Here is a 16,340-nt window from a genome sequence, read left to right as displayed (position 1 = left end):
AGGAGAGCTACTCATGGTATGTGAACAAGGTACTGAAGTGAGGAGACTGGAATAAGGCTGTGGAGAGTGGAATGGAGTTTTAGGATATGGAAAGGGGACAGATAAGGACTGTTATTATAAAGGGGCCTGTTACACAGATCATTTAAGTGACTGCTGTTACTTCATGTATTATAATAAAGCACTGTGAAAAAGGAATTACCCGTTCACATTCACTAACTGGTTGTGCCACTTTCAACTGTGTAGCTATTACATTGCCATTGTCATTTACTTGAAGATGTACATGTCCATTTATCAAAAAATGTAAATATTCATCAAGCCCATTACATTTATTTGAAGGTGTAAATATCTATTCCTTATATTATATAACCGTACTGTGAATTGCACTTTTGTATCATATCTCTCTTTACTGTGAATTATATTATTGCATTATATTGTTTTGTCTTTGCACTTCTGTATTGCACTGATCTACACAATCTTCTCAGGCAGTTTTTTATTTTGTGTGTTTGTTTTGTTGTTGGTTTATAACCTACCACATCCCCCCTCGTACTCCCTACCTTCCAATGCACATTACTGTAGGAAGATAGAACTGCAGAACAAGAATTTCATTGTATTCATTGTATGTATAAAATTTTAAACTTGAAACTAGAGCTGTAATTACTGCAACTGAACACTTCCTGTAGTTGTTGACCAGGGTCTCAAATTGGACCACTCCTCCATGCAGAACTACTTTAGCTAAATCAGGTCTGATTGTATTCAAACAGTTGACTCTAATTAACCCCTTCATTAGGTTGATTAAAGATAGTTAACAATTACTTTTTCACACATATGACTGCACATTTCATTATATTGCACGCCAAGGAGATGACATGAAAACAATACCGGTGGTCATTTTTCTCCCTCAGGCTCCATTCACATCCCACTACAACTGACAAAAAAATGTCAAAACACTGAAAAAAATAAAGAAATTTGGAAAGAGTACAAATATTTTATCAAAGGACTGTCAGTGCCAGACAATTTACTTAATATAGTGCAGTATGTCATGAGTTCAAATTAAAAAAAGACGTCTATATTTCATGAGAAAATGTGTAAATATTTTTTGTAACTTCACCTGAGCTCAAGAATGCTTATGGCGTAGCCACTGGGAAGGATCCGTCGCACAAAATTAAAGTCTCCGACATAAATGCTGCCGTCAGAGCCGCAGGTCACTGCTACCGGGGCAAAGAGCTTACGTTCAAGGGCAGGTCCATTGCAGCTAGGACATGGAATTGTACGATAGTTGCCATTTCCCATAATGGTAGTGATGACTGCAGGTTCCTGAGATATAAAAATGTTCTCTCCATTTCCTTTGTGAAGAATTCCTGTCAGCATAGGTACAAGAAATAAACACAAAATAGATACAGGGTGGCATCTGTAGGATAGGCAGGAAACAAGGAGGAAGCACTTCATTTCAAAAATGTAAAAATGATGATAGTAAGATTTATTTTTTTTTGTCTCTGGCCATTAAAAATAAAGTGTGTAGTATTGAAGAGAGAATATTATATAAAAGCAACATAATAACAAATTATTATTAGAAATTACACTTAGTTCCCTGAAGTCCATATTGTTTTACAAATTACCACAATAGGATCTTCATTACTTACTTATTTTCTAACATTTCTGTTTACTAGAGAGCAAACTCAACCTTTGTCTTTATGCCGAGTTGGCAAAGAAACAGAATAAGCTACTTATTCTGTTGTCAGTTAGAAATGAAATAAAATAGGCTACTTACAACATTAAATTGGTATTTTAAGCTACTTATGATGATGTACACGTTTAAAAGTGGGTTAATTTATTATTCAGGAAAAGTTCCTTCATCAATAGCTTTACAGCAGGAGTTGGGATTTTAACTGAGGTCCTTCCATTTAGAAGGTGACAGCCCTAACTACTACTCTCTTGCATCTTTGTAACACAGGCAGACACACACACATGCACGCACGCACACACACACGCACACATACAAGTGCTCTATCCTTTTTATTAAGAAATAGTGAAGTAGACAACAGGAAGGGAGGGCATGAAGAAGCTCACCGCTCTGCAGGCTGAGAATGTGGTGCTTGTCCAGAAACCACCCACCCAGGTTAGAGCTATCCATCTCAAACCCTTGCAGGAGGGCAGTCCTTTTCTCCCACACAACAAAGTCTGGGCAAGTCTCGTATTCATAACCCACAGATACTGAAAATGAGAAAAAAGGGAAAAAAAGGAAAGAAAATCACACACTGCCAAAGGGCTAGCATTTGGTGTAGCATCACTGTGGCTTTCTAGAACCATTATTCATCAAGGTGAGGGAGAATAGTTCTGAGAGCAAGTAGAGCATGTAAGATCCATTGATGGAAATAGCACGTTGGGATAGGAGATTGTGGCTGAACTCGGACCCCTCTGTCCTCACGGCTGGACCTCCACTGTCATGAAACAGCAGTAGCAGAGAGAGCTTGTCCCAGTCATCGTCATAAAATCATGCAGGGCTATTTTCTCAACTTATCATGACCGAAAGAATGAGATCGCGGATACAAGCGGCAGAAATGAGTTTCCTCCGCAGAGTGGCTGGGCGCACCCTTAGGGATAGGGTGAGGAGCTCAGTCACCCGGGAGGAGCTCGGAGTAGAGCCGCTGCTCCTCCGCATCGAGAGGAGCCAATTGAGGTGGCTTGGGCATCTGTTCCGGATGCCTCCTGGACGCCTCCCTGGGGAGGTGTTCCGGGCTTGTCCCACTGGGAGGAGGCCTCGGGGCAGACCCAGGACACGTTGGAGAGACTACGTCTCCTGGCTGGCCTGGGAACGCCTTGGGGTTTCCCCAGAGGAACTGGAGGAGGTGTGCGGGGAGAGGGAAGTCTGGAGGGCTCTGCTCAGACTGCTGCCCCCACGACCCGGCCCCGGATAAAGCGGAGGAAGATGGATGGATGGATGGATATTTTCTCAACTTCTGAAAAATCCTGTGTAAATCACAGATTCCGGCACCATCAGGAGAACAGCCATCGCAAGAGTTGGACAAAAAAAATGCATATAGACTGCAAATGCAGATGCAACATGTTTGGCCTGCAGCTGGTGCCATGTGTATGGGGAGTAGCCTCCTAGGAGTTCCTATGTGCATCAATGACAACCACTGTGTCCTGATCACTGGTGGTCTGTCCCCAGGGCTAGAAGATTGCACATGCCACTCAGCCACACCAGGGTTCAGGTTTCAGTACAAGACGTGCCGCTGTCATTGCGATAGATGTGGCTCCTAGCAACAGCCTCTGAAATAAGACGCATTACACGGTTTCTGATTTCCACTTGTTTGGACTGCCTGTATATAGACACCTGATTCAGAAGTCCTTGCTCCATAATGCATGTGGAAAAAGTACGTAGGAATCCGAATAACATATTTTCGATGAGGTGTTATATTTTCCAAGAGAATGAAGATAATAAAGCAGCCAAAAGTTACTAAGATTACACGAAAAAGAGGACAGGAGAAAATGCAAACATTTGTGAGCCATAGGCTATAAATAAGTAAAATAATTTAATCATACCTTACAAAATAGCATACATGTATTATTTTGTTCTTATTTTGTTGACATAAACACATCAGGAAAATGTAATTACCTTTCCATATCAAAACAATACACACAGGTAACCACATAAACTGTGCATAAGTATGTCTGCCTGTCATATATATAACTTACGTAAAATTAGGTTTTTTGCTAATCCCACTTCTGCTGTGGTACCAGGTAAATTTACAGTTACATTTTTTCATTTAGTCGACACTTTTCTCCAAAACGAAGCAGATATCAGAGAAAAATACAGGGAGTGCATTAAATCAACAGAAGAAGAGATTTGGCTGCAGACATGTGATTCTAAAGTACAGTAATTTTAACACCATTTTAATCCACCATATGAACCAGTATACATCACGAGTAGGTGCATAAAGGTTTATCCATTATTATTCAATTGTAAACACACACACACACATTTTCAGAACCGCTTGTCCCATACGGGGTCACGGGGAACCGGAGCCTACCCAGCAACACAGGGGCGTAAGGCCAGAGGGGGAGGGAACACACCCAGGACGGGATGCCAGTCCATCGCAAGGCACCCCAAGCGGGACTAGAACCCCAGACCCACCGGACAGCAGGACTGTGGTCCAACCCACTGCGCCACTGCACCCCCCTTCAATTGTAAACACAAAATTAAAAATCACTGTGTTTATTCTGAAAACAATTAATACATTTTAAATGCTGTAATGTGTGTAAAATATTTACATGTCTGTAGTTTTACTAGTTTAGGATCATTGTGCCATTTCTGTTGCTTTCTGAAATTTTGAAACTAGATTCATCCACCAAAATCAAGGCCACATAACACAGCTATATGTTCACTAATTTATTTTCATTTACAGTATTATTGTTTACATGGGCAAAAATTAAATTTATGTGACCAATGTAGTTGATTCACTACTAAAAAATACTAATTAAAATAGTGTTAATTTTTGTATTCCCATATAAATTGTGAATTAACTTGAAAAAATTAATGATTTTGAAAATAATTTTACACTCATATTTTATAGCAGTGTGAAGATGGAAAAAAAAACCCCAGCTAGTTTACATACATTTTCTGTAGTTTCAATTTTCCAATTTTGAGCATTTAAACTGAAAAACATCAATTTTTCATTGTGCAGAGTTAATTGAAATGGCATGAATAAAGCTGCTTTAATTCCCTAAGATCATTAATAAAAAATACACAATTTATTTGGTTTTGCCCAGATGTTGTAAGAATAATGTACCCTTACTATAAAAAGTGTGTGTAAAAAAAAAAAAAAAAAAAATTCCCCACTTGCCCCCTTTTTTTTGCGGGCGGTCTTACTCCTTCAAGCTCGGGTCCTCTACCAGAGGCCTGGGAGCTTGAGGGTTCTGCGCAGTATCTTAGTTGTTCCTAGGACCGCGCTCTTTTGGACAGTGATCTCGGAAGTTGTTCCCGGGATCTGCTGGAGCCACTCTCCCAGCTTAGCGGTCACAGCCGCAAGTGTTCTGATTACCACGGGGACCCCTGTTGCCTTCACCTTCCACATCTTTTCTAGCTCCTCTCTCAGTCCTTGGTATTTCTCAATCTTCTCATATTCTTTCTTTCTGATGTTGCCATCGCTTGGGATAGCGACATCTATCACTACGGCTTTTTTCCTCTGTTTGTCCACCACTACTATGTCCGGTTGGTTAGCCATTACCAGTTTGTCAGTCTGGATCTGGAAGTCCCACAGGATCTTAGCTTGGTCATTCTCGACCACCCTTGGGGGTGTATCCCACTTTGATCCTGGGACTTCCAGCCCATACTCGGCACAGATGTTCCTGTACACTATGCCAGCCACTTGGTTATGGTGTTCCATGTATGCCTTGCCTGCTAGCATCTTACACCCTGCTGTTATGTGCTGAATTGTCTCAGGGGCATCTTGCACAGCCTGCACCTGGGGTCCTGCCTGGTGTGGTAGACCCCGGCCTCTATTGATCTTGTACTTAGAGCTTGTTCCTGTGCTGCTATGATTAGTGCCTCTGTGCTGTCTTTTAGTCTAGCTTTGTCCAGCCACTGGTATGATTTTTCGATATCAGCCACTTCTTCAATCTGCCGGTGATACAGTGTAGGGGTTTTTCCTTCAATGATGGTTCCTGTTCTTCCTCGTCCTCCTTCTCGGGTTTCTGCTGCCTGAGGTATTTACTAAGCATCTCATCAGTCGGGGCCATCTTCCTGATGTAGTCAAGGATCTTTGTTGTTTCATCCTGGATAGTGGCTCTGACCCTCACTAGTCCTCGGCCTCCTTCTTTCCGCTTAGCGTACAGCCTCAGGGTGCTGGATTTGGGGTGAAACCCTCCATGCATTGTCAGGAGCTTCCTTGTCTTGATGTCAGTGGCTTCTATCTCCTCTTTTGGCCAGCTTATTATGCCAGCAAGGTATCTGATGACCGGCAGGGCGTAGGTGTTGATAGACCGGACCTTGTTCTTCCCATTCAGCTAACTTTTCAGGACTTGCCTTACTCTCTGAAGGTATTTGGCGGTTGCTGCTTTCCTTGCGGCCTCTTCATGATTCCCATGCGCCTGCGGGATTCCAAGGTACTTGTAGCTATCCTCAACATCGGCTATGTTGCCTTCTGGTAGTACAATCCCCTCAGTTCTGACTACCTTCCCTCTCTTTGTTACCATCCGACTACACTTATCCAATCCGAATGAGATTCCGATGTCATTGCTATAGATCCTGGTGGTGTGGATCAGGGAATCGATGTCTCGTTCACTCTTGGCATACAGCTTGATGTCATCCATGTAGAGGAGGTGACTGATGTTTACTCCATTCCGTAGTCGGTATCCGTAGCCAGTCTTGGTGATGATCTGGCTGAGAGGGTTCAGGCCTGTGCAGAACAGCAGTGGGGACAATGCATCTCCTTGGTAGATGCTGCACTTGACGGTGACTTGCACAATTTGCTTGGAGTTGGCCTCTAGGGTTGTTTTCCACTGCCCCATTGAGTTCCTGATGAAGGCTCTTAGTGTCCTTTTGATCTTGTATAGTTCTAAGCATTCCAGGATCCATGAGTGAGGCATCGAGTCATAGGCTTTCTTGTAGTCAATCCAGGCGGTGCACAGGTTGGTCTGTCTGGCCTTGCAGTCTCGAGTGACTGTTCTGTCTACCAGTAGCTGGTGTTTTGCTCCTCTGGTGTTTCTACCAATTCCTTTCTGGGCCCCGCTCATGTATTGAGCCATATGCCTGTTCTTCTTAGCCACTATGATACCTGAGAGCAGCTTCCATGTTGTGCAGAGGCAGGTTATGGGGCGATAGTTGGATGGGACTGCTCCTTTCTGGGGGTCCTTCAGGATCAGGACTGTCCAGCCTTCTGTTAACCATTCAGGGTGGGTCCCATCCATTAGAAACTGGTTCATTTGTGTTGCCAGGCGCTCATGGAGTGCAGTTAGCTTCTTTAGCCAGAAGGCATGGATCACGTCAGGGCCTGGTGCTGTCCAGTTCTTCATACTTGAGACTCTTTCTTGGATGTCTGCCACTGTGATGGTTACTGCATCCTGTTCAGGGAGGTTACTGTGGTCTGTTCTTAGATCCACTAGCCACTGGGCTTTGTTGTTATGTGATGCCTCCTTCTCCCATATGTTTTTCCAGTATTTTTCAGTCTCCAACCTTGGTGGGTCTGCTCTCATGTTATTACCCTGCCACTGAGAGTACACTTTGGATGGTTCTGTGGAGAACATCTGGTTTATTCTTCTGCCCTCTATCTCTCTTGTGTACCTCTTCAGATGGTTAGCCAAGGCTGTGAGTCTTTGCTTGGCAGTTTCTAAGGCCTCAGGTATAGACAGCTTGCTGTACTTCTTAGGCAGGGTCTTCATCACCCCTTTCTGCAGTTCCGATAGCTGGCTAACTTCCCTTCGTGCTGCCTTGATCTTGGCCTCTAGCCTTCTTTTCCATGGAGGATACTACTTCTTATGCTTGGTATTCATCTTGTATCCAAGCATCTCAAGGATCACTGTTGCTGTGTTGTACATCAGCTGGTTGGTCTCAGTGATGGTCGCAGTAGGGATTGTTCGTAGTGCTGCATTCACATCTTCTAGTAGACTTTCAGTAGGTACTTCACTTGGTCTTGGTAATCGGCCAGAGGGGCTCCAGGTGTCCTTCTTAGCCATGATCTTATCTCTTATTTGGTTTTGCCCAGATGTTTTAAAGATAATGTACCCTTAATATAAAAGGTGTGTGTGTGTGTATATATACACACACACACACACACACACACACACACACACACACATTTTCAGAACCGCTAGTCCCTTACGGGGTCACGGGGAACCGGAGCCTACCCGGCAACACAGGGCGTAAGGCCGGAGGGGGAGGGGACACACCCAGGACGGGACGCCAGTCCGTCGCAAGGCACCCCAAGCGGGACTCGAACCCCAGACCCACCGGAGAGCAGGACTGCGGTCCAACCCCCTGCACCACCACGCCCCCCTTGTGTGTATATATACATATATATATATATACCTAATATATAAGTATATTAGGTATACTTATAGCTCTGTAATAAGTTTTTCATTATGGTAGCCATTAGTTGACTGTCTTCTTTCTTTGTATCAATTTTTCTTGCTGTTTCCGTGTTAAAGCACTCTGTGTCACTGCGTGAGAAGAGCGCTCTATAAAAAAATAAAAATAATAAATAATAATAATAATATATACATACATACACACTTTTGCTGTGCACATGCCGTGCTGGCTGGACATCAAAAGCATGGAAGTCAGACATTAAGAACAGGTAATTCTTCAAAGTACGGTAATGGGTCCTAGAGAAATCATAGCTACATAGGGGTGCTGCTTTATTGCATACACAAATATTGTTCAAATGAAGGGACCAGAATAAAGGCAAAGGTTTCTGTCCTAGAACAGCTGTGGTGCAAAGCAGCAAGCAATCAGGCCCACTGTCATCTCATCATAAGTGTCCTTCAAGTAATTGGGAGTCTTTATAGAACTACATGGACAAAAGACAACCCTCGTTCTTGAAGCGGATAACTTCACCATCAGTTAGAACATACTTGAACATAAGAGCACACTCCAGCAGGTCACTTATCCCTCCAACACATAAACCACATTCCTTCCATAGGTACCTCAATGTGCTCTTGTCAACCAAATTTCCAGACCAAAACACTAATCTAAGCCTTTTATAATTGCACATAGGATTCCTGTAATTAATACAATGGAGATGACAGACAATAACAGTGTCAGTGTCAGATTTAACAGCAGGCAGTATGAAAATCCACCAGCAGAACAGCGTTTCACTAGAAGGGTGTCACTCGTACTGTCTGGAATAATTAGGCAAACTCAGATTACAATGACAAACCCAACCCCACCCCCACACCCACAGCTGATTGTTCCGTAAATAAAATAAATTCATTCCCAGCTCAGAAAGTCATTACTGCTCGCAAGGTGTTATTTAGTGACAGGTGACAGGAATGTGCTTGACATACCAACAGCTTCTGTCAAACCAGCAACCTTTTGCCCGTAGACATCGGTCTTGTTCCACGGCAACACGTAGAAGAGGCCGGGTGCGGCAGGGAACCACTTCTGGAAAAGGCGACCTTCAACGGCCACTGACAGGTGCACCTTGGCCAGGCTGGCAGGGATGATGGAGTGGGTCAAAACAACTCTCAGCAAGGACTGGTAGCCAGGAGTGCGGGTGCTGAGGTAGATGAGCCTCACAAAACTACCAGGGATGGCAATCTCCTCCTGGATGGCCTGGGGATGGTGCAGCACGACAGTCAATAGACTCCTCCAGAGAAGGGATCATTGTACACACAAAATTATGAGCAATGGCATCCAGCTCAGAATTAAAGACCTTGCAGACAGAGACTCTTCCTTCTTTTATACATATAAAAATACCAAGAAAAGGCAAATCATTTTGACTCTCAGTATGTTGTTTGCTCAGCATTACCTACCCTGACAGGATCTGCCCTGTGGTTTCTTACATGAAGTAACATGTTCGGATAATACATTACTCGGAAATAAATTACAGGTAGGAAAACTGGGGGGGAAAAAAAAAACAAAAAAACACACACACACACACACACACACACACAGTTTTTTCCAGACATGTTAGCATAGACATCATTGATTCAAGTATTATCCAAAGCTGATGAAGCACATTTCTTTTCTTTATTTATTTATGGCAGACATTAAAAATATCCTTCTTCACTCAAGTGTGTGGAAATGATTCTTATTAGTATGTGGCACACTGGCACAGGAAGTAGTGCTGCTGTCTCACAGTGCCTAGGTGGTTTGAGAGAATGTGGGTTCGATCCCTGTTCAGTCTGTGTGGAGTTCACATGTTCTCTCTGTGTTTGTGTGGATTTCCTCTGGGTACTCCAGATTCCTCCCACAGACAAAAGAAAAACTCTTCAGGTTCACCCATAGTGTGTGAGTGACAGAGAGAGTGTGTTCTACTGATGTATGGATGGGTGACCTACCATAAGTAGTGTATCTAGCAGTGTAAGTTAACTTGGTGAATAAAGTGTGTGGGCTGATAACATTACATAGAGTCTATTGGAAGTAGCCTTGGAGAAAAATGTCTGCTAAACAAATGTAAATAAGTAAAAGGATGGAAAAAAAAAATGAGTAGTAAGCAGGAAAAGCACCTTTGCACTAAGAGTTGTTAAGTGACCAGAAACCATTGTCAAGCCACCACTGAGCTAGCAGACACTGGTACTCTCCACTTGGACCCCTAGTGTCTTTGATCCTTTCTCAGAAAGTCCACATCTGACATTGCTATTAGATATTCTTAACATCACAGTACGCACATGCATTGGTAAATATCTTACACATTATTTAATGACACTATTTAGTCACAATATAACAAAATATAATAAATAACTAATTTAAATGTAGAATATTACTTTTTCCCCCATTCCAATTTATGGATACATTGCTGCAGTGAGCAGTGGAAAAGACTAGACTAGACTTGCTTTTTATGTCATTTTATTGATTTAGTAAATGGCCCAGTGAAATAAAAACAATACTGCAGTCAATTTTTCTGTCTCTCTGGCACCAAATAATTTTCCTTGCCACTCTGTATATAAAAGGGCAAAGGACTTTTGCAACAAAACAAAAAAAAAAAAAAATGAGTAAGGAAATCAAGAATCCATTTACTGAAGAAAGCTCGCCAATCAGCCACACTACTGGATAAGACACCTGCCTGTCAGGCCCACATGAGGGATTTGAAACGTAGTGGTAGATGGCAGCTTTGCGATAAAGCACTCAGGCAGCTAATTAGTGCGAAACTGTGAAAGAACAGCAGCAAAACTGGAGTCCAAATCTGTGGAAAAACTTCTCCCCACCTCAGTGAAATAAATACACAATAAAAACCTGTAGTGATAAATGGGCACCTTAAACCACAGCATCAGCTAATCCTCATTTCAGAATGATATCTTTTTAATTTTTGTTTATTTATTTATTTATTTATTTAGTTCTATGATCAGCACAGGGTCACGGCAACAGATAGACAGAGACAGTTCTATGACAAATTGTACATTTATCCACATATGTAGAACAAAGAGGAGAAGGCCAAAGGGTTACATTTATTCATTTAGCAAATGCTTTTCTCCACGGTTGAATGTTGTGTAGTGTTATCAGCCCACACCTTATTCACCAAGGTGACTTACTCTGATAGATACGCTATTTACAATGAATCACTTATCCACATAATTTATCAGTGTTATTGTATGTTTTTTCATGAGTGGTTGAAAGCTTCCCACCACCCAGTGCCCACCTTACCTGCAGCTCTGGAATGGCAGGTCCTCGCTCTTTGCAAGCACCAGCGAACCTGGTAAGGGGTGAGGGCAGGACAATGGGATTCGGACTGATCAAGCCCTTGATGTCACAGGCTGGTTGCAGCACCTCTTCACTGCCCATCACAACAGTGTCCAGAACCACAAATTTATTCCAGGGCAACCAGACTGTCCGCCTCTTCGTAACAAAGGGGGCACGCTGGAAGAGCAGGGTGATTGAACTTCCACCGTCCGCCACCAGGTCAAAACTAAAGGAAAGAAATCACTGGTTCAGATGAAACGTTTAACACTGAGTACATGTGTACCAACAAATACAAGATGATTGCATGAACTCTTTTCGTGACCGAAAGGCTTTAACCCTTGAGTTGTGTTCCATACAGATTTCTATTGTTGATGCTCCCATTCAAAACTGGGAGCCGGGTGATAACTGTTTATAAAGCAATTATAAAACACTGATGTTGCATTACACCTTTTAACAGCTTCATTCATTGTTATTGTCAGAAGTACTTACACTTCTTTTTGGAGTTTATGGTCTGTATTTACACAACTAACACAGGTGTGTGAGTAAAGCTCTGTTTTGTTATGTAGTTTTATTATGTTTCTATATAATTTTGTAAGGTGCAGTAATTTACCTAGAAGCAAAATATATACATGGATTTTTTCTCTTGATGCATGCAGGTCTCTTTTTTTGTCAGTGGTTTTGTTATTTCAGTAGGAATAGGCAGAGCACAGATTTTTCTTTATACTTTTTTACACAAAGCTGAGGAAGAACAAACTGCATTCATCCATTGTCAACAACTGCTTGTCCTGAGCAGGGTCCCGATGAGCCGGAGCCTACCCGGCAACACAGGGTGCAAGGTCGAAGGGGGAGGAGACACACCCAGGACGGGACGCCAGTCCGTCGCAGGGCACCCCAAGCAGGGCTTAAACCCCAGGCCTACCACCCAGTGGGCACCGGCTGAACCCACTGCACTACCATGCCCCCCCAAACACACACATGCGCGCACGCACACACACACGCACACGCACACACACACACACACACATTATCTGAACCGCTTGTCCCATACGGGGTCACGGGGAACCGGAGCCTACCCTGCAACACAGGGCATAAGGCCAGAGGGGGGAGGGGACACACCCAGGACGGGACGCCAGTCCGCCACAAGGCACCCCCAGCGGGACTCAAACCCCAGACCCACCAGAGAGCAGGACCCAGTCCAACCCACTGTGCCACCGTGCCCCCCTCACCAATATACATACAATATACAAATGTGAATAAAACACATAAAATTCTGTGAAACAATGCATAATTAATTTTTGTTCAGATACCTGGAGGATGGAGGATGCCAGGAAGCCTTTTGGCAATCAGATGAAAGAACCCATATTTATGACAGAAAAAAGTAGTAAATGATACAACAAAGATCAAGACTTTCACAGAGAAAACTGGTAAATCTGAATGAGACTGGAAAACAACCTGAGGGTTAAACTTAGAAGGTACCAGCTCATGATGCAACAGAAGAAAGACGAGATGCAAAACTGCATAGCTAAACCCACCAGTATAATAATGTATAAGTCAAGTAAAGGAGAATCTTGTATGTACAGAATAATCAGAAAGAGGATATGATTGGTGTATAATGAGTGGCTCATAAGCATGCAGACATGTTTCTCTTAGATAAATAAAGAATATCCTTCCAGAAGTACAGCTTCAGAAAACATTGCATTGCTTTGTGTCATCCTTTTTTGCTGACTGATCATATTGGTACCGGAACAGGAATAAATTAAAACTTTTTCTTCAAGACATGCGGAATTTGAAGAAAGAAAGAAAGAAAGAAAGAAAGAAAGAAAATGCCACCATAAACATATCCTGTTTTCAGATGTTCCTTGTGTGATTGACAGGAAGCAGAACTATTGGGAAGCTTTCTCTCACCTGCCATCGTGGCGGCTGATGGTGAAGCCAAACTCCGGGTGGTGCTGGAAGCTGACGTTCACTCCAACTAGTGGTGCCCCGTCTCCTGCCACCACTTGCCCACGTATAACAGAGGCCCGACTGTCGCAGAGAAGCACAGAGGGTGAGCACTGCTGTGCTCTTCATGGAGTAAAGAAACCAAAAAATTAATTTTGGCAGTGCCCAAACCCTAGGCTGCAATCCAAATGAGGATTGTGAGGGTGTTTCTGAGGGTCACAAGACAGTCTCAAATACACGAACACACACACACACACACACAACAGTGTTACATGGAGATTACTTGCACAGTATGAAGAATTTTTTTAAACTGTAAAGTCAAATAGCCAAACACACACACACACACACACACACACACACATTCACACATATATAAAATTAATCAAGCATTCACATCAGGTGTCAAGCAGACCATTCTCTGAATGGGACATTATAGATGGAGCTGTAATTTTAGCAAACTTAGAGGAGCTTATTTATGAAATGAAGCAGAACCACGGTAGCCCCTAAGAAACCCAAAGTGTAATAAAATCTCATTTTAGGGTAAATTGTATTTGATTTCATCCACTTAAAAAATATTTCAAAATCATTATGTGCCAGTTGTCAGTTCAGTAAAATTATATAAATAAACACAACTTATTGAGATGACTTGTCATTAACACTACATAGCAGCATTTAATGTTGCCATGCCTGGACACAAATGTACTCAGAGTCATCATCAAAAAAAAGCATAGGAATCACTGCTCTATGCTTATGGAAACCAAATGTACTGTATATTAATGAAATCATACAAATGCTCCAGTTTGTTGCAACATTGCTTTTGACTGAGTACAGAAGTGTAAGGTTGTTTAAAGAGAAACATGAACATGAAAATATCTATATTATATACAGTATATTTCTATATATATAATTATATTATATACTACATTGTTATTATTCTTTATTATTTTTCTATATTTATTTTTTATTATTTATCAATTTTTCTATGTATGTTTATTATTCGAACTGTAAGAAACTTGCCATGGTTCAATGAATCAACTTGTGCAATAAAGTTAGAATGTCGTAAATTAGAGCGTAAATGGCGTTCAACTAAACGTTTATTATGTAGCCTGGTCCGATTGTCTAAAAAAAATATAAAAAAGCACTTTTTCATGCCAGATTCGAATACTACGCAAAGTTAACTGATGAAAATCACAAGAACCCTCACTTCCTGTTAAATACCATCACTTACTTAACTGGTAAACACAAAGATAAACAATGTATTTCTGCTACCATTACTAATGATGAATTTATGTCGTTTTTCAATAATAAATTAGAGAATATCCGCAAATCCATAGTGCCCTCTAGTTCGGTTTTAGCAAACATAAGCGCTTCTGACGATGATAATATTAGTTGTCTGCACCATCTCAGTAGCTTCAACATAATAATTGTAGAGGAAATTACTGTCCTAATTCACACTCACACACACACACACACACACACACACACACACACACACTGTCTGAACTGCTTGTCCCATATGGGGTCGCAGGGAGACAGAGCCTAACCCAGCAACACAGGGTGCAAGGCTAGAGGGGGAGGGGACACACCCAGGATGGGACACCAGTCCGACGCAAGGCACCCCAAGTGGGACTCGAGCCCCAGACCCACCGGAGAGCAGGACCTGGTCCAACCCACTATTGCCACCGCACCCCCCTCCGTCCTAATTCGCTCTATGAAAAGTACTACCTGTCCTTTAGACCCAATCCCCACTAAATTACTGAAAGCCGCAGTTTCCGTGCTTGCAGAACCTATTGTTAATATTGTTAATACATCGTTACTAAATGGCTGTGTTCCAAAAGCTCTTAAATTCGTCGTTAGTAGACCCCTACTAAAGAAATCGGATCTGGACTGTAATAACCCATGTAATTATAGACCGATCTCCAATCTACCGTTTTTATCCAAAATTCTAGAAAAAATTGTAGCCTTGCAAATTGTAAAATATCTTAATCATCATAATATATTTGAAAAATTTCAGTCTGGTTTCCGCACTGGTCACAGCACTGAAACGGCACTTACATGTGTTGTTAATGATATTCTCATTTTTTCTGATGCTGGTCAGATCTCTATTCTTATTTTACTAGACTTGAGTGCTGCATTTGATACTGTAGCCCATAGTATCCTACTGAGTAGACTTGGAAACCTGGTTGGACTAAGAGGTATCATTCTGAAGTGGTTTGAATCATATTTAGCTAACCATGAACAATTTGTACTGAAATCTGACGACTGCACCCCCTCCACCTCCTCTACAGTTCAGTATGGTGTGCAACAGGGCTCTGTGTTGGGTCCATTACTGTTATCACTCTATATGTTACCATTGGGTGACATTATTCGCAAACACAGTGTGAATTTCCATTCGTATACCGATGATACACAGCTTTATGTATCGTTCAAGCCTGATGATCCATCACATGTGGTGTCATTAGCTAATTGTTTTACCAGTATAAAATTATGGATGAGTAATAATTTTTTTTATCTCTAATGCCAATAAAATGGAGGTACTTGTGGTGGGGGGTGATGCTAAAACTCTCGACATAATCACACCAATCTTTACAACAAACGGTATTACCTTCAAGCGTCCGGATTGTGTCAAGGATTTGGGTGTCCTGCTGGATGGAAAGCTGTCATTTGTATCGCATGTAAATGCTTTGACTAAGTCGTGCTTCCTTCAATTAAGAAGCATAGCTAAAATGCGGCGATTCCTTTGTAGACGGGATTCTGAGAAACTGGTTCATACTTTTGTTTCCAGCAGGCTGGATTACTGTAATGCTTTATTGTCGAGTTGTCCGTTCCAAACTTGGAAGTACGACCATATAACACCGGTACTTAAATTCTTGCATTGGCTCCTGGTCTCTTATAGAGTTATAAAATCCTACTTTTGACCTATAAGGCAATACATGGCATTGCTCCGGCTTACCTTTGTGAAATCATTAATTTTTATATCCCAGGACAATATCTCCGTTCATTAGATGGAGGTTACCTTAAAGTACCTGTGATCAATAAGACCTCAGTAGGAGGTCGCGCC

The 16,340-nt window shown here is 42.1% G+C and overlaps 1 protein-coding gene across 1 annotated transcript in view; it reads right to left on the bottom strand.

The window, feature by feature from the left end:
- Positions 1–16,340, bottom strand: part of LOC108925316 (teneurin-1-like) — a 263,460-nt gene that overhangs the window by 46,564 nt on the left and 200,556 nt on the right. Inside the window, exons 16-20 of the mRNA XM_018737145.2 lie at positions 13,244–13,363; positions 11,303–11,564; positions 9,004–9,271; positions 2,068–2,211; positions 1,109–1,358 (exon numbers count right to left, since the gene is read on the bottom strand). Coding sequence (XP_018592661.2) covers positions 1,109–1,358; positions 2,068–2,211; positions 9,004–9,271; positions 11,303–11,564; positions 13,244–13,363 — 1,044 coding nt within the window. The remainder of the gene's footprint in view (positions 1–1,108; positions 1,359–2,067; positions 2,212–9,003; positions 9,272–11,302; positions 11,565–13,243; positions 13,364–16,340) is intronic.

This window comes from Scleropages formosus, chromosome 13 (genome assembly GCF_900964775.1).
Source record: "Scleropages formosus chromosome 13, fSclFor1.1, whole genome shotgun sequence".
In the NCBI taxonomy this organism is placed as follows: Eukaryota; Metazoa; Chordata; class Actinopteri; order Osteoglossiformes; family Osteoglossidae; genus Scleropages; species Scleropages formosus.
This window is presented reverse-complemented; position numbering and strand designations above follow the sequence as displayed.